We start from the raw sequence: 17,020 nt of genomic DNA, 5'->3' as shown, positions 1-17,020 counted from the left end.
GATCCTCCCACTTCAGCCTCCCAAATAGCTGGGACCACAGGCGCGCTCGGGGCTTTGCAGTCCCCGGGAGGAAGGGGTCTGCCCAGGGCTAGCGATTTTCTGGAGATGGTGAGCAACTGCCCTGCAAGGGCACCTTGATGTGCCAACCACACAGTCCCCAGGTCAAAGCCCCACCTGCCTCTTTTCAGTGTGGATAATGTCTGCACGTTTCTGCAGAAGTGGAGAGAGATGCACAGTATGCATGCATATTAGATACATGTTTACATATGCATGCAATGTATACAAGCGTATGTGTATGTATATGTATGTATCGATGGTATGTGTTCTTGCATGTAATATACACTACCTATGTGAATTTTCCGTGGGGGGCGGGGTCCCCAATCCAAGGCCGCATGGGACACCCATCTCATTCTAAGTAAAAACTTGGGCAGTCCCACTTCCCATTACTCGGAGATTAAAAATACACATATTCCACCGTCACCTAGAACTGCCCAATACAGTCTCAATTCCGTTGCTACCCTCCACTGCCGCATCTAAAGCTGTGGCTAGTTATGTGGGTCTCTCCGGCGGAGCTGGCTGTGTCCCGCCCTCCAGGCCACTCGGAGGCCTGTCCTGTCCTCTGTCCTTCCTGCCTTATGTGGCCACCCAGGGTCCTGTGTGCGCTGGGCGGAAGGGGATCAGGGCCAGGTGAGTCTTTCCTGGACAGGTGTGTTGCTAGGCCACTGCCCCGTGGTCACCCAGGCCAGGCAGGTCCCCTGGACTCTGTCTCCTGACCCCCCGCAGAGCGCGGCAGATGCATTTCTCTCCTGCCGGGCTTTGGGGAGCAGAGTGAGGCCCGTCCTCAGGGTTGGGCCATTTCTGCCATATTCTCTTCTCTTTTTCTGGTTCACTTAATCTAAGCCCCCAAAGTCCCCTGTCCATGACCATTCCCATGTCTCCCTGCCTTCCTTATGGGTTTGGTTTTTGTTTTTTGAAAGTTCCTGCCGGAGTCCTTGGCAGGCATCTGCTGTGACCCTGGCTGTGTTTATGTCACAGAAAAGTGACCCCAGCCCCTCGCCCCCTCCACCTCCTTTGCCAGGGCGTCCCCTTCATGCGGGGACCTTGGTTTTCCTTCCGAAAACACCCCCCATGAGGCTGCAGAGGCCCTGCTCGGCTCCAGAGGCCTCTCTGCGAGGCCTGGGGTGCAGCCTCGCCCACCCACAGGACGACAGAGCAAGGGGACAGGCGTCCGTGTCCAGCCCCCACCCACGAGGCCCGAGCGCACACGGTGCTGAGAGATCAAACGTGCTTTAATGGGGGGCAGCGCCCAGGTCCTGCCTGGGCCCCGGGGGGACGGTGCTGGCGGGGCCCGCGGGCTGCTTGCCCTTCCCACCCGGCCTGCCCTTCTTGGTGGCCGAGGAGCCGGCCTTCCTCTTGCCGGGCGGGATGGGGGTGGCGGCGTCCACCGCGGGGGGCCCCGGGCGGGGCGGCGGCTCGTCATCCAGCGCCCGGAAGTTGAAGAAGCAGTCCACGTTGGACACGGTGTCCAGGATCTCGGGGACGCTGTAGTCGAAGGACAGCAGCTCGTCGGGCAGGTGTAGCGAGTGGATGTCGCTGGAGTCGTCACCGCCGCCGCGGCTGTCCGGCAGGGCGGGCCCGGGGACCTTGCGGGGGACACCCTCGGGCTCGGCGCCGCCCGGCAGGCAGTCGAAGAGCTTCATGGCGTCTTCCAGCAGCACCTTGTCGGGCAGCGCAAAGGCTCTGGCCGCCTCCGGGGCCTTGGCCTCGCCTGCCCTCGGTGGGGCCGCCTCCTGGGCCTCAGCCGCCTTGGGCTCGCCAAGGCCGGGCGGGTGCAGCAGCTCCTTGGCGGGGAAGGTGGCCTCAGGCGCGGGGAACTGGCCGAGGCTGCCCCTGAGGTGGCCGTAGGCGCTGGGCGGCAGCGCGGGCTCGGCGGGCAGCGCGATGACCACGGGGGCTGGCTTGTTCTCCTTGGGGGGCGCCGGGGGCAGCTCCCCAAAGGCGGGCGGCCCCCCGTCCCCCACGAAGCCCAGAGCCTCTGGGCCGGGCCCCTCGGGCGGGAAGTAGGGCACGAGGTACTGGGCCCCGCCGGGCGCCGGCTGGTAGTGGGGGTTCGGGGGCGGCGGGGGCGGCCCTGGAGCCTTGAGGTAGTGCTGGGGCTCCAGCAGGTAGCTGCCCGGTGAGGCCGGGCCCCCAGCCGGGACCCCCGCGGGCCCCACACTGCCTGCCGCCGCCACCAGCTTGTACAGGGACGACTGGCCAAAGTCAGTGGTGGCCCACTCAATCCGGTAGATCCGAGGGTCAAAGAAGCACCCGCAGGGGGCCATCTGGAACCCTGCAGGCCGGGCAGGGCCTGAGAGCCACACCCAGCACCTCCGGGCGGCCCACACCTGGGGCCTGTCTGGGCGGCAGGGGACACAGGCCTTGCCCTCGGGGTCCCACGGAGGGACACGGCAGGGGCAGGAGGGTCCCCCCCACGCTAACCCACTCCCAGCTCCTCTCCAAGGGTGGGGAGGCCGGTACCTGCAGGGGGAGCCGGAAACACCTCTTTCTCCGGGTTTGGGAGGTGGTACAGGGTAGAGGAGCCTGTGGACAAAGGTGCCCGGATGGGGGGCGGCTGCGGCCCTGAGGCTGGTGGGCGGGAGCCCTGGGTCCTGACCCCGCCGGGCACCCCACCCACCCCAACTCGTACCCACGGCGGGAGGTGGCTCGGTGCAGGCGGCCGCGGGCTGGCTGCCTGGCCCCTTGGCGCTCTCCAGGCCCCGGGGCCGGAAGCCTTCTTGGGGAGCCGCAGGTACGTAGAAGGGTTTGGGGTGCTGCATGGGTAGGTGGGCGGCAGCCGGCCCGGCTGGAGGTCAGCAGGCGGCAGGGAGCAGAGGCGGCCCACCAGGAGAACAGGCTCTGAGTCCCCAGGGTTCTGTTTGCCTTGTTACTCAGGGCGATGGGTTCCAGGCCCCGGCCCGCCCACTGGTCAGGGTTCCAGGTGGGGGGGTGGCCCAGGGAATGGATGGGGAGCCCACAGCAGGTGTCACCAAGGGCAGGCAAACCCAGGGCCAGGTCCCCTGCCTTCTGCCTCCTCCAGCAACGCCCAGCTAGCAGCTTCAAGGCCACCTCCTCCAAGCAGGCCGCCCTGATCTGCACCTACATGGGCCAAGGCCGCCCTGCCCACACACCCCACTGCCTTCATCCTGGTCAAGACCCTCCCGCCCCCGGGCACCTGCAGAACCCAACCCCGGGCTTGGCGGATACGTGAGCAAAAGGAGAGGAAGGAACAGCCAGGGGACACGGCGAGCGGAGGACAAGCTCCAGGGAGGGGCCGGAAAGGGGCAGCCTTGGTGTCACAGAAAGGCCTGGATTTTAAAAGAATAAAATTTATTGTCTTCTCCGTGCACTGGGGGGCCCCTCGGAAGGCCCCCGCCGGCCCTGGGTGCCCGCGGCTACTTGTACGCGTTGGCCTTGTGCTTCGGCAGGAAGACGAAGTTGGGGGGCACCGGTCCCAGGAGCATCTCGCTGCAGGGAGGGCAGGGGGTGGGGTCAGGCCTCAGCCAGGCCCCGCCTCCGCACAGCAGGCCCCGCCCCTGGCCCCGCCCCGGGCACCTGATGCGGATCCAGTCCGCGGCCTTCTGACTGGCCATGAGCGTCTCCAGGTGGTCGCGGCCCAGGTAGTAGGGCGGCCGCGCGTTGATCCTCTGCGGGAGCCGCTCCAGCAGGCCCACGGGCACGTACCTGCGGGCAGGTGAGTGGCGGGGACACGGTCGGGCCAGCCCAGCCACACGCCCCCCCGCCCACCGTGGCCGCGCGGCGCCCACCTGCACAGGAACGACAGCCACTCGAGCAGGAAGCGCCGGGTCCTCTCCACGCCCTGCGTGTCGGAGCCCCAGTGCTCTAGGCCGTAGTTCGTGAAGTCACGCAGGATGTCCAGGCGCTCGGACGACGAGATGTCCCAGTGTCGCTGCTCTTTGATTTCCGTGAACAGCCACGGCTTCAGCAGGGCGCCGCTATGGGGCGGGCGGCGGTCAGCAGACCCGGCCGAGAGCCTGGCCCGAGCCACAGGCCTGAGCCTCCCGCTGCGGTCACTTGACAGTCCGAGCCCAGGAGCTTCTACCCACAAACGTCAGATCCCACGGCTGCGAGATTTCCAGTCCCCTCTGCCTCAATCCCGCGACATCTAACGCCTCTCTCTGCCTCTCTCTGCCTCTCCCCGTCCCCGGGACAAACGGCACGACACAGGCAGGGCGGGCGAGAGCGCACGTTGCGTTTGGGGCACCCGCTGCGGTGCACGAGCTCGAGCTGGTTCTCTGCAACCCCGCCGGACACTTACCGGGCAATCATGATCCCAGCGACGCCAGTCTGCATGGCGCAGTTGGCATCCTCGTATGACAAGATGTCCCCGTTTCCTGAGGGGACAGAGACTGTGGTCTCAGGAAGCCGCACGCAGGCGGGCGGGATGCAGGGGCTCCCGTCGGGAGTCTTTGCTAACCCAACGGTTCCCAGCAGGGCAGGGGGAAGGAGTCCCGGGAAGGGAGTGGTGGCCTCGGGTGGCAGGGCATAGGGCACCCACCGAACAGGGGCATGGGGCCGGCTGCCTTCACACACTGCGCGATGTACTGCCAGTCGGCCAGCTTGGTGTAGCGCTGCTCCCGGGAGCGGCCGTGGAGCTGGGGGGGCGCCCCAGGCAGGGAGGCAGGCGGAGAGAGGGGCAGAGAGAAAGAGACGGGGAGGGACAGGCTGAGAGACAGACACAGAGACGGAGGCAGACGGAGACGGACACGGAGGGAGAGATTGAGATGAAGAGGGAGGGATGGGAAGAGAGGGGCCGTTAGGAAGAGACTCGGGGTGCCCACGAGGCCCCGACACCCACGGCGCCCCGAGACCCACCGTGACGAGGGCCGCGCCCCAGTCCCACAGCTCGGGCAGCAGGCGGTGCGCCAGGTTCACGCGCTCCTGGACGCCCGTGCGGATCTTCACGGTCAGTGGCACGTCCAGCACCTGTGGGACGGCGGGAGGGGGCGGTCGGCGGGGCCCAGAGTCGGCTGGGGGTGAACGTGGGGACGTTGGTCCGGCCGTACCTGGTTCATGCCGCGGACGATCTGCTGGAACTTGGCGGAGCGATTCATGAGGGCGCAGCCCCCGCCCTGGGAGACACGAGTGGCTGGGCCGGGCCTGACGCACTGCGCCCCTGTCCCCGGGCCTCCCACGCTGAAGACAGCGACCCAGAGAAAGCGCGGGCACCCCAGGGCCACGCACATGTGGCCGAATCCCCTGACCCACCACCCACCACGTCACCTGCTGGCTCAGTGCCCTGACTGCCCAGATGGGAAACTGAGGCATGAGTCCGCGAGGCACAGGAGGTGGCAGTGCTGGGTCCCAGGCCCCCACCTGCCCCACCCGAGCCCTGCTCGCTCTAGCGCTCCAGGGCCGAGCGGCTGCTACCTTCTTGTACACGAGGTCGATGGGGCAGCCGACGTTGATGTCCACGAAGTCCACCTCGACGGTGCGGTTCAGCAGCTCCGCGCACTTGGTCATGGTGTCGGGGAAGGCGCCCTCCAGCTGTGGCGGGGGCAGGGCAGGGGGTGAGGGGCAGGTCCACACTGTCCCGTTAGGCCGTTCACTGTCCCCTGGGGGGCCCTGAGCCAGTTGGCTCCTGTCCCTGGGCCGCCCTGGAAGGAGCTGATGTCTGTCTTCGAGGCACCGGCCCCTGGCCAAGGCCATCGGCCCTCGGAAACAACCGAGGCAGACCCTGAACCTGGCTCTGAAACAGGGCAACCGAGGGCCCCTCGGGGCGGGCACTGACCTGGACGCCGAAGATGTCCTCACACTGGTGGCGTTTGAGCAGTGCCCACTCGGACGTCTGGCCCTGCAGGAGGTTAGTGCAGACAGCCATCTCCCCACACGTCACGTCCGCCCCGAAGCGCTTACAGATCCGCCGGAAGGGCAGGTTCCCGCACTAGGGGTAACAGGACACGCACACACACGTGAGGGCACGGCAGCCAGGGACCCCCGACACCCGCTCCAGCCCCAAGACCCAGCGGGTGGAGACAGACACTGAGCGCTGTCGAGTGACCACACTGCCACCCAGCCCACCCCACCAGCCTTGCCCAGGTCCTACCGTGGTGAGGGGGGCCAGATATAGTTTGCCACCGATGTCCAGCTGGAGGGGAAAAAACATGCAAGCGAAGCTCGATCCTCCAACACAGCTTCTGAGGCCTCTGGGGTCCCCCTTCTCCCCACAATCTAGGACATGCTCTGCCCTGCCCAGACCAGCCTGGCTTCTTTCCATCTCTGGGCCTTTGCACACGCCAGTCAACCCTTTTATAAGCAATGTTCTTTTTTCCTATATTCTTCTCCACTGGGGAGCTTCTACTCAACCATCAAAACCCCAGTCCCAATGCCCCCTGTTCCAGAAAGCCTTCCATACTATTCCTATCTGCCCAGCCCTGATTCTCTGGGATTGAAGTGTGTGTCCAGCTCTTTCTGACCCCCCAGACTGGGCTCCTTGAGGACGGGGCCCAGCGCAGAGCACAGAGGGGGGCATTGGCGGAGAGATCCCCAAGGGCACAGCCTCTGGCTCCCGGGAGTCTAGAACGGGAACGTGGACGTGGCTGGTGCCCAACTGATGCGGCCGAACGGACAGGTCTGCTACTAGCATCGTCCCCAACGGGGAGCCCGCAACACGCACCCGCTTCTTCTCACAGGGCCTCAGCCTGACTACGTCCTCGTCCGTCAGGGGTCCGCAGGTCCGCACGGGGCTGCGGGGAGGGGTGTCGGCGCCCGGGCCTGCAGGGGCCTCCTGGGCCTCACAGCTGTTCTGCCCTGGAGCCCCCTCAGCCGCTGTGACCTCAGGGACAGCGGCAGCAGGCGGGGGGCCTTGGCTTAGCTGGCGCAGGATCTGCTCTGATCGCTCGAAGCGGATCTTGCGCTTCCGCAGCTGCTGCTGCAGGGCCTTGTCCAGGCCGTTGCGGACGGGCGGGCGCTGGGCCCAGCGGGCCGCCAACTCCTCCTGCACCAGGTTCTGGCCCTCGGGCCCCAGGTGGGCCCTGGCGAAGCGGCAGGTCACACCATAGGGGCACCTGCCAAAGGTCTCGAATAGCACACAGCGGGGGCCCAGGTCGGCGGGCTTGGTCTCCAGGTAGTGGCCCACATCGTGCAGAAAACGGCAGCGGTCACCGAAGAAGCACTTGGCTGCCGACTCCTGCGGGGAAACGGCGAGGGAACGAGGGAGGACGGGGAGAAACTGGGGCAACGTGGGTCCGAACCCTGGATCGCCCCTCCTGGCTGTGTGTCCCTGGGCAAGTTGGTAGCATCACGGTGCCCCGGTGTCTTCGTTACAAGAACAGTGACAATCCTCATGTCGTAGTAGCACGAGGAGGAAGACTGAATGGCAGCACAGAAAGCTCAGACCCTGGGACTTTCTAACAATTGCAGGATGGCAGAAAATACCACCTGCTTCTGCCTGTCCCAGCAGGGACACCCCCCTGGCCACACTTACCTGGATCAGGGAGGGGCAGAGCCTGTTCTGGTCGTAGTGTGTGGGCTTCATGTGGGGCCGGCCCTTGTTCTGGCCCCGGGCCCTCTTCTGAGCTGGCAGCGGCTCCCCGTGCTCAGCTGCCCTGTCTGTCTGCCCGTCCTGCGTCTGTCCATCCTCCAGGCGGATTCGCTTGGCCTCAGGCTCAGCCACGTCATTGTCACCGGGGTCTCCTGTTTCAGTTTCCTGGCAAGGCTTCTCCTGCCCTTTGGCTTCTAGGAATTTGTGAAACTGCTCCTTGGTGGTAAGGTATCTGCCAATGGACAGGAAGAGGAAAGGAGAGCTTGTCCAGGGAGTCCCTTTTCTGAGCTCAGAATGAATGAACACTGGGGAAAGGGGGATGAGAACACTTGCCCCTAGTTAAATACTTCTGCTGGTGGGGCTCTCACTACTTAAAACGGCCAGCTCCCAGCTCAGGAGCACTTCAAGGCCACAGGGAATAGCTGCTTTGTCCCTGGCCCCCACTGCCCACAGTGTTGCGTTAAACTACCAGTTATCAGGTTTGGCTCGGGGAAACTACAAGTCCCAGCATGCCTTGCAGCGGGTCCAAGCCACCACCTAATCCAGCATGCCTCGGCCCTTGAAACACCGCAAGCCCCAGCATGCCCCGCAGTATTCGCCCCGCCCCGCCCGCCGCCCGCTGCGGCTGGAGGTGCGCTTGCGCCGTTTTCGCAAATACGCACGGACTACAGCCCCCAGGATGCACCGCGGGCCTCGCCTCAAACCCCGCCTGCACCACCATGTGCACTTAGCGCATCTGACAGCCCCCAACATGCAGGATCTTGGGGCCGCCGCTGACCACCCTGCGGGCAGAGGAATGGCCCAGAATGAAGAGCCAGCAAGCTTCCCGCCCTGGGGCACCACCTAATCTCCCGGCATGCACGACTCGGGCCGCACTACGGGTGCCGGGAAGGCCCCAGGAGCTTCCCTCCTGCCCAGGCGACTCACTGAGGTTTAATGGGCGCAACGCCCCGTTCGGACGCGCTGGCTCCTGAGTCGCCGCCGCCACCACCACCATTCTCTGCTGGGGCCTCCAACGCTCCCTCCGCCATCGGCGCTTCTCACGCCCGCGCTGGAGTGTGGCGGGAAGGCCTTCCGGGTCGCGCGTGTCTGCCCTGGCTGTGTTGCGGAAGTGCGCATGCTCGGGTCGCTCCGGTGGCGTCGTCGTCGCGGGTTTACATCACAGGGGCGGAGCCTGCATTGGGTGGGGCCTCAGGTGCCATATAAGACGGAACCTGGCGGGCTTGCAAAGGTGGCAGTGAACAAAACAGACAAAAATCCTCACTTTTAAGAGCCCGCATAGGAGTGGGGGACGCAGACAAGAAATATAGTAAATACATAAAGTATGCCGTACGTGAGACGGTACGGTTGCAATTTTTAATAGGATGGCCAGAGAAGGCTTCATGGAGAAGGTGCTGTTTGAGTATATTTGGAAGAATTGGGGGAAAGAGTTCCAGGTGGAGGGAACAGCCAGTGCAAATGTCCCGAGGCGGGAGGAAAAGTCCTGGCACGTTGGAAGTTACCATGGAGGAGGCCCCTGTGGCTGGGGCAGAGAGGTTAAAGGAGAGAGAGGGAGGAGGGCAGGGGAGGGAGATGACAGGGCAAGTTGTGCAGGACCTGGCGAGCTTTTAGGAGGACTTGGGCTTTCACCCTGAGTAAGGTGGGAGCCATGGAGGGCTGTGGGCAGAGGAAGGCGTGATCTACTTACCATTTGCCACAGTCTCCACTATGCCCTGTTGTGCCCCTAAAGCCCCCTGTTCCCAGAGGAGACTTGATATGCACAGGGAGGTCAGGGCTATGGACCCAGGTAGGTTTGAATCCCAGCCCCTATGCTTATCAGCCAGGAACACTGGGCATCTCGTTTAACCTCCCTACGCGTCAGTCATCTCGTCCATAAAACGGAGCTGGTCCAAGTATCCCCTTTAGAAGATAAGGATTCAATGAGTAACAATAAATTTTAAACAAACACTGTTATTACATTAGTAATATGATGATTTTCCCTAATTGCATTCAGGAACACAATGCCTGGGGGGATCAACTGATTTTTTTTTTTTTAAGAGACAGGGTCTCATTCTGTCACCTAGGCTGGAGTGCAGTGGCACGATCATAGCTCACTGCAGCCTCCAACACTCGGCTCAAGCAATCCTGCCTCAGCCTCCCAATTAGCTGGGAGTATAGGCACACACTGCCATGCCTGGCTAATTTTTAAAATTTTTTGTAGAGATGGGGTCTTGCTATGTTGCCCAGGTTAGTCTTGAACTCCTGGCTTCAAGCAATCCTCCCGCCTTGGCCCCCCAGAGTGCTGGGGTTACAGGTGTGAGCCACTGTGCGTGGCGTAACCAATCTCTTACCTCCCCTTGCGTTTCACTCTAAACTTGACAAAGCTTTTCCTGGGGTGGGAAGGAAGGCTGGCACTGTGTTCCTCTTGTAACAGATGGGGAAACTGAGGCCCAAAATGGGAAGGGATTTACCCAAGACCACAACAGTCTCAGAACCAGCTTTTCCCGGACCAGGGAGAAAGTGGAGGGGAGGGCTGGCAGTTGGGCTTCGGCTGCCCTCTGTAGGACAATCTGGGAATAAAGATGTCACAACCTGGGAGTCTAAAACTGGAAGAAACTGCACCAGTCTGAGCAAGGCTTCTTGCTCAGCCCAGCTTGCCCATCTTCCAAGGTGGGTGCCCACTCTTCCCTCCCGGGGTGCCTGTCCCATTGTCCTCAGATCATCTCACAGGTACCCCAGACCGCTTTGAGGAGATATTTGAACAGGTGGGGGAAATAGGCCCACAGAGGGAACGTGGCCTCCTCTCTCTGGGCCTCAGCTTCCAAGGAGAGCTCTGCCAGGGCTGCCTGGCTATGCCCTGTGATGACCCCACCCCCTCTGTGTAAGGCAATCCCAGAAGGCTTCCTGTAGGAGGACTGTGGCTGGCCATTGGTAACCATGATCACCATTAGTAATACGAAAATAACCATTCAATTCTATACGTTAATCATGTATCGTTGTCATAATTGTATAATATTAATCATTTACCAGTAGCTAAGCGATTATTGAGCACTTGCTGTGTACCAGACCCCATTCTAAGTTCTTTTCATGGACTGACTCATTTATTCCTTGCTCTGATCTTGTGTGCAGGGAACAAGCATTTGTCCCACAGGTGCAGAGGGGGCCCCTGACCCCCACTCATCTCCCTTCAGTAGCCCCAGACAACCCCACACCCCAGGGAGACTCTAGGCTGCCCCTATGAAAGTTGTCACCTGCTGTGGCCACAAAAGCTCCCACCTCATGACTCCATCCACCTCCTAGGTGGCTCCCCCAGGCCTCCCCACCACGGGGGCCACAGTGGCCTGAGCACCTCCCCCCAGTCGAGGTCCCCAGCCTGGGGGCTGCCCCACCCCACTGTGCCTAGTCAGAGGCCAGGGCCTCAGTCTTCCCTCCTGCCCCTAACAACCCAGCCCACCCCCCCCAGCTCTTTTTAAAACACAAATCTGGGCTGGGCACGGTGGCTCACGCCGATAATCCCAGCACTCTGGGAGGCCGAGGAGGGAGGATGGCTTGAACCCAGGAGTTTGAGACCAGCCTGAGCAGCATAGCCAGACCCCATCTTCAAAAAATTAAAAAATCAGCCGGGTGGGGTGGCACATGCCTGTAATCCCAGCACTCTGGGAGGCTGAGGAGGGAGGATCGCTTGAGCCCAGGAGTTGGAGGCTGTGGTGAGTTATGATGATGCCACTACACTTCAGCGTGGGCAACAGAGCAAGACTCTGTCTCAAAAAAAAAAATAAATAAGACACGAATCTGACCATGGCCCTCCCTGCTCCCAATCCGGCCATGGCTCCCTACAGCCCCAGCCCTGTACCACGGCCCCTGCTGCCTTCCCAGGCTTCATTCTTTACCATGCCCTTGCTCCCTAAACTCAAGTACCAAGTTCATTTCGGACCTTCCATGAACCAGTCTGACCTCCGAGCCTTTGCATAGGCTGTTCCCTCTTTCAGGAACACCTTTCCCTGCTCCCAATCACCTTCTTTATTCTGCCCACCCTTGCAGATCACCTTTTGCTCCTCTGGAAGCTTCCCTGACTGCTTCCAGCTCAGGGCGGGACCAGTGTCCACTTTGGGCTCTGCGGCTGCCTAAGCAGTCCCCCGCTGGGGTCATACTGTGGCTGCCTGGCCACATGCCCGCCTTCCCCCACGGGACTGTGAAGTCCAGAGAGGCTGGGGATCAGATCTGCCTTGGTCACTGCGCGTCCCTAGCGCCCAACACCAGGCAGGCACACAGCAGGTGTGCCACGAACACTTGCCGAGTGAATGCATCTTAGCGTGGCTGGGGAAACTGAGGCACAGAGGGCGCAGAACCTGCTCTAGGGGGTCCCACCTTCTCGGAGGCTGTGGTAGGGCCCTGAGGACTTCCCAAGAGCCCTGGGTTGGCTACTGGCGTCGCATCTTTCATGCCCCCACACCCTGGACTGAGTTGTCCGGACGCCCGACCTTGACTGACCTGGAGGAAGGAGGTGAGAGGCAGGTGGCCCTGGGGCCCTGAGCAGGTAGGCCTGGGGACAGAGCCACGGGCTCCCAGTTTAGTCACCAGCTCCCTCTTTCTCTCTTGTATCCTTCCCGTTTCTGTCTCGACATTTTTTTTTGTCCTCTTTCTATATTTCCTTCTCTCTGTGTCCCCCTCCTTCAGTCCCCCCTTGTCCCCCACCCCCCTTCCCTCTGTCCATCCCTCTCGGCCGGATGGGGGTGGCAGCGGCAGGCAGGTGCCACCCCGGGCTCAGTGCCCGTCGCTGTCGCGGCCGCCCCGGATTTGTGGCTGCGACTCCTTTATCTGCGGCTGCAGCTGCCCCTTATCTTGTGGCTTCAGGACACGAGCCCGGGATTAGGGCAGCCCAGGCCAAGGACGCGAGACGGCAGGGCGGGCAGCGGCTCGCGCGGGGGAGCCGGTGCCAGCGCGTGTGCCCAAGTGTGCCTGCGAGCATGTGCGTCGGAAGCTGCTGAGGATGTGTGACCCAGGGGGGGTGTCTCTGTGCGTAAGTTTGTGTCCGCTGAGCGTGTGTCCGTGTCTACCTGGTTACGCGCATGCATGAGGGAGGCGCTGTGTGTATATATTTGTGGCTGTGGTCTGTGTCACTCCGTGTGTGCATGCGTGTGTGTGTGTGTGTGTGTGTGCACGAGTGTTTGTGTCCCTGGGAGTCCCAGGAAGAGCTTCTCAGCCCCTGCCCCACCCCACAGGTGCCTGCACAACCTGGCTTCCGAGCCCTCACCCGCCCTCCACACCCTGGCTTCCCTGCAGGCCTGATGGTTTTCCCACCTTGCTGGCCCAAGGCCTCCAGGGACAGGGCCCTTAACCTGCGACCTGTGGCTGTAAATGGCTCTGCGGGGACCACCGCCAGCCGTTTTTACCATCCTCGCCTGGAGCGGGCCAGCCCCTTCCTGCCGCCCACAGGCCTTGTGGGCCCCATCTCGGCCTGGCCGGCCCCTCCTCCGGCTCCCGGGGCCCTTCCTCCGGCCCAGCCTGACCCCAGCGAGGCGTGCGTGTCCAGCTCTGTGTCCCCCTGCCGGAGCTGAACCTCTGTCTGTGCTCAGCACGGCCCGGCTTGAGATGAGAGCGACTTTGTGCCATCAGTAGCCCCAAAGCCTAGCGCGGAGGAGCCTCTGGGTGGTCCCGGTGACCTGGGCGAGTCCCTTCACTTCCCCATGGGAGAATGACACCCATCAGGTACGATGTGTGCACAGTGCCGGGCACAGAGTCAACGTGGGAGCCACTTTGCAGAGGGGCTCAGTGTGCAGAGATGGCCAATGCTCTGGCCAGGGGACACGGTGGGCACCCAGCCACCTCCACCCCCACAGGGCTGGTCCCTGGGGGTCCCGAGCTGCAGCCCCGGGCCCGCTGGACCTGGACCAACTCCTGGAGCTAAGATGGAAACTTCTCCACCAGCCAAGTCCGAGTCTTGGCTAGCGGCCGCTGGCCTCCGAGAACCTCTGCCTAAGGCTCCACCCGAGGAACAGGACACTCCCCTTGGGAACAGTGGCCTCCCAGGGAGGGCAGGGGCCCAGCTCTGGGGAACAGGGCTGGAGCGTCTGGAGTCATCTAGCCTCAGTTTCCTGCCTCTTCCTTCCTGTGTGACCTTGGGCCAGCAACTTGACCTCTCTGATCCTTAGGTTCCACAACCACCAAGTGTGCACAGAGCAGCCTGGGGGTGGGTGTTGCCAGGAATTACCTGGGGCGACAGTTGAGGACACAGAGAAGGAGTGGAACTCATTTCAGTGAAACACACCGGGGAGCACAGGCAGGCAGCTGCCCCCGCCCCATCCCACCCCTGCTGCGGCCTTCACCCTGGGGCCGGCAGGCTTGGATCAAAGTCACATGCCCATGGGTGTCCCCCTGTGCCTCTCTGAGCCTCAGTTTCCCCACATCCATGCTCTGGAAGACCACAGATCCCACCCACAGGCTGCACTTGGAGCAGGGGAGGTTCAAGGCTTGGCTACACCCACCCCTGCCTTGCAGCAGCCCAAGTCTGGGACAAAAAAGGTTTAAAAATAAAGCATTGTAAATAGCCGTGTTTCCTGCACATAGAAGCAGCCCCTGAGTCCGCCGGCCTCCCGGGCAGCCCAGCCCAGACAGCCTCTTCGGAGGGGTGGGGTCCTGAGTGCTGGTCTCAGTGGAGGGTCCCTCCTGGCCCCCGGGTTCCCTGCAGGGATGGGCCCGGGCCTGGCTGGGGCTGCAGGGGTCCTGGAAGGGCAGCTGTGTCTGTGTGGCATCTCAGATCCCCACTGCAGTGTGAGTCAGCCAGTGTGACAGGGTGTCTGTCTGTCACCTCCTGTCTAGGGGGTGACACAGTGTGTGGGTCGGTGAGAGAGTGTGCAGTGATGTAGGAGGGCGTCAGGATACAAGGAACCTGTGTTTCTGGGGTGACCATGGGGGGCTGGCCCTGAACAGTCCTGCCCCAAGTGTGTGTTTGTGTCCGCGTGTGTGTCCCCAAGTGTGATGGTTGGAGGTGGGTGTGGGTCCTTGTGTCCCCACCTCCTGCCTCGAGCCCCGCCCCCCACTTTGGCTCCACCCCCGAAGGCTCCCCCCCATCCCAGGGGAAGAACCAAGTCTTTCAAGTCCCCGTTGCCAGGGCAACCGTTTTACGAGCGTCCACATGGTGGGCACATGTGTGTGTCCTGCGCCCCATGTGTCTGCAGGCCCCCGCCCCCGGGGCCCCCAGCCGTGGCGGGGAGGGGGGCACAGGCGGTGTGGGGTGAGCGGGAGGCGGCCTAGGGGCGGCTGGTGACAGCTTAATGGTGGCTGGCGGGCTTGGGCTCCTGGCCTGGCTGCCTGTGTGCAGGGGGGGGCTGTGTCTACCAGACGCGTCCAGCGTGGGGGGGGGCACGTCCGCATGTGCGACAGAGTCTCCGTGGTTCCTGCGAGTGTGTGGCTGTGGGTAGCACCGCGTGCACAGGGTGGCCCGTGGGTGTTGCGGTTGTGTGTGTGTGAGCGCGGTGTGTGTGCACGCACCACGTATGGTGTGAGTGGTCCTGGGCTGGGAGTGGGTCGTATCGTCTGTGTGGAGTGTCCCGGGGACTGTGTGTGTGTGAGTGTGTAAGGATCCGCCGAGCGTGCGTGCACGTGTGCATGCTTGGGTGTGCACCAGCAACCAAGGAGCCACCCTGAGGGCTCGTGGCCTAAGTGTGTGAATACGTGTGTCTGTGTGTCGGTCTCTCCAAGGGAAACTCACAACTTGTGTGCGCGCGCGCTTGTGTGTGCGTTAGGGACAGTGCGAGTCCGTGTCTGTGTGCATGAGTGGGTTCGGAGGCGTCTGATGGAAGGAAGGACACCCCCCTCCCCGAGAGTGTGTGTGTCCGTGTGCGATGCAAGTAGAGGAGTCAGGAGTGTGTCAATCGTGGGTGGTCGTGACCCTGTGTAGCAATGGCAGTGTTGTCATCAGGGTGTCCGGGTTTGTGTGCGAATGCAGGTATAGCGATGGGTGTGACCCTGCCTGGAACAACGGTTTGGGGGTCTGTGCGTGAGCGACCTCGGCGCTGCGCCCTTCCCTCCCGGCCAGCCTGTGCGCGGGAGTGGGTGGGTGCCAGAGCCCGGGCGCCGGCATTTCGAATCACCAATGATGGCAGACATTGGGATGTGCTCACCAGGCGCCAGGCACGGTGACTCATTCTTAGTCATACAATTAGGATCTACTAATAATACCCCGTGTTACAAGTGAGGAAACTGAGGCACAGGGGGAGGAAGTAGCGGCCCAAGGCCACAGAGAGCACAGATCTCTGTTCTTTTCCATTCTGGACTAGGGAACGGGCCGCCACTCCTCTGACACACGCTCACGTTCATGTCCCCCAACCCCAGAATTTACCTCCCGGCATGCACCCCGCTCACACGTGCAGCGACCCGCGCGCATCAGCCCGCGCGCGCCCACCTCCTTTGCACTGTGTAGTGCTGCAAGTCGTACGGGCCCCTGGGGGGACGTGTCTGTGGCAGGGGAGACGGTTCCTTCCCAGGAAGGCCTGATCCCCATCCGAACCCTCAGGCTGCCGGGATGGAGAATGCAGGTGGCCAGGGCGGGAGTGAGAAGGAGGCCCCAAGAAATCAGACGGCGGGAGTGAGAAACCAGAGCGCGGGGCCCCCAGAACGCAGGGGTATGGGGAGGAGTCCGCGCGCGGGGGCCTCGGGCCTGCTGCGGGGTGGGTGTTCCCCGGGAACGCTGCTGGGACAGGGGGCGGGGCGACGGCGGTCCCGGCCCCGCCCACCCGGCCTGGCCCCGCCCGCGCCGCCAGGGGGCGCTTTGGGAACGCGGAGCCGTCGGGGATAGCGCGGGGCGCGGCGAGTCTGGGTGCCCAGGAGGGGGCGCTGGCGGGGGCCAGCAGGGAGAAGGGGGTACCCTGCAGGGCTCTGAGGCCAGACGGGTGGGGAGGAACTGCTACTTAATGGGGGGCTCTGTGGACAGCGGGTGCCCTCTTAGGGGAGAACTTGGGGTCTCAGTTCCCTGGAAAGGCTTTCTTGGGAGGGAGCCTCTTGAGCGTTTTGGAAAGGGGATCCGGGGCAGGACGCGGGTGGGGCGCCATCCTCAGAGGGGTGGAGGCAGTTGTAGGTGACGGTCACCGTCGTCGTCGGGGTGGGCGCTGTGGCTCTTAGTTGGGCGGGGGGGGACCTGAGGGGGCGACTTGGGGCTCTGGATTTACAGAAGAGGCGCCGTCGTGTGTCCCCAGCGTGGGGGCGGAAGCCAGCTAGTCTGGAGGGCACCGCTCCGGGGGCTCCCCTTGAGGGATTTCCTGGTGAGATGATTACTGGGGGCCTGTTTCCCGGAAGAGGGCCTAGGGCAGGACTGAGGGGTCTGGCGGTAAGCGAGATCCTCAGTAGGGTGGGGGCGCTGAGGGCACAGGCAGTGGCGTCGGGGCAGCTGTAGCTCTTAGACCCCAGCAGAGGACCCTTGGGAAGGGGGCGTCCGGGGGCCCCTGCTTTCCCGAAGGGGCGCCATCGGGGGCCCCGGGGCCGGGGGATATTGCCGTCTAG

General features: G+C 63.1%; 2 protein-coding genes across 4 annotated transcripts; both read right to left on the bottom strand.

Moving 5' to 3' along the window:
• Positions 1–1,289: 1,289 nt before the first annotated feature.
• Positions 1,290–2,834, bottom strand: PRR22 (proline rich 22). Its single transcript, XM_012646212.1, has 3 exons — positions 2,690–2,834; positions 2,521–2,583; positions 1,290–2,332 (listed from the first exon to the last, which is right to left on the bottom strand). Exons 1-3 carry the CDS (start codon positions 2,817–2,819, stop codon positions 1,290–1,292), a joined length of 1,236 nt encoding a protein of 411 aa, XP_012501666.1. The 5' UTR covers positions 2,820–2,834.
• A 6-nt stretch (positions 2,835–2,840) lies between these two features.
• DUS3L (dihydrouridine synthase 3-like (S. cerevisiae)) lies at positions 2,841–8,671 on the bottom strand. Of its 3 annotated transcripts, XM_012646210.1 has the most exons (14): positions 8,471–8,658; positions 7,487–7,775; positions 6,677–7,189; positions 6,107–6,148; positions 5,792–5,944; positions 5,431–5,547; positions 5,067–5,132; positions 4,876–4,986; positions 4,559–4,655; positions 4,319–4,394; positions 3,807–3,995; positions 3,595–3,723; positions 3,439–3,507; positions 2,841–3,347 (listed from the first exon to the last, which is right to left on the bottom strand). In XM_012646210.1, the coding sequence occupies exons 1-14, from the start codon at positions 8,572–8,574 to the stop codon at positions 3,026–3,028; spliced, it is 2,277 nt and encodes a 758-aa protein (XP_012501664.1). In that variant the 5' UTR covers positions 8,575–8,658; the 3' UTR covers positions 2,841–3,025. The 3 variants fall into 3 exon arrangements, 2 of the variants coding, with proteins under 2 accessions (XP_012501664.1, XP_012501665.1); XR_001137577.1 differs by lacking the exon at positions 2,841–3,347 and having other exon boundaries at positions 3,353–3,507; positions 4,559–4,725; XM_012646211.1 differs by lacking the exon at positions 2,841–3,347 and having other exon boundaries at positions 3,353–3,507; positions 8,471–8,671.
• Between the last annotated feature and the right edge of the window lie 8,349 nt (positions 8,672–17,020).

Source organism: Propithecus coquereli, unplaced genomic scaffold, assembly GCF_000956105.1.
Source record: "Propithecus coquereli isolate 6110/MARCELLA unplaced genomic scaffold, Pcoq_1.0 Scaffold241, whole genome shotgun sequence".
NCBI classification, from domain to species: Eukaryota; Metazoa; Chordata; class Mammalia; order Primates; family Indriidae; genus Propithecus; species Propithecus coquereli.
This window is presented reverse-complemented; position numbering and strand designations above follow the sequence as displayed.

Coding starts and splice junctions, on each gene's coding strand:
- PRR22 (XM_012646212.1), bottom strand. CDS start 2,819: ATGCAGCACCCCAAACCCTTCTACGTACCTGCGGCTCCCCAAGAAGGC. Junction 2,584..2,689: donor CGAGCCACCTCCCGCCGTGG/GTACGAGTTGGG, acceptor CTTTGTCCACAG/GCTCCTCTACCCTGTACCAC. Junction 2,333..2,520: donor GTTTCCGGCTCCCCCTGCAG/GTACCGGCCTCC, acceptor CCCGGCCTGCAG/GGTTCCAGATGGCCCCCTGC.
- DUS3L (XM_012646210.1), bottom strand. CDS start 8,574: ATGGCGGAGGGAGCGTTGGAGGCCCCAGCAGAGAATGGTGGTGGTGGC. Junction 5,133..5,430: donor TCGACCTCGTGTACAAGAAG/GTAGCAGCCGCT, acceptor CGTGTCTCCCAG/GGCGGGGGCTGCGCCCTCAT. Junction 3,508..3,594: donor GCGGACTGGATCCGCATCAG/GTGCCCGGGGCG, acceptor CCCTCCCTGCAG/CGAGATGCTCCTGGGACCGG.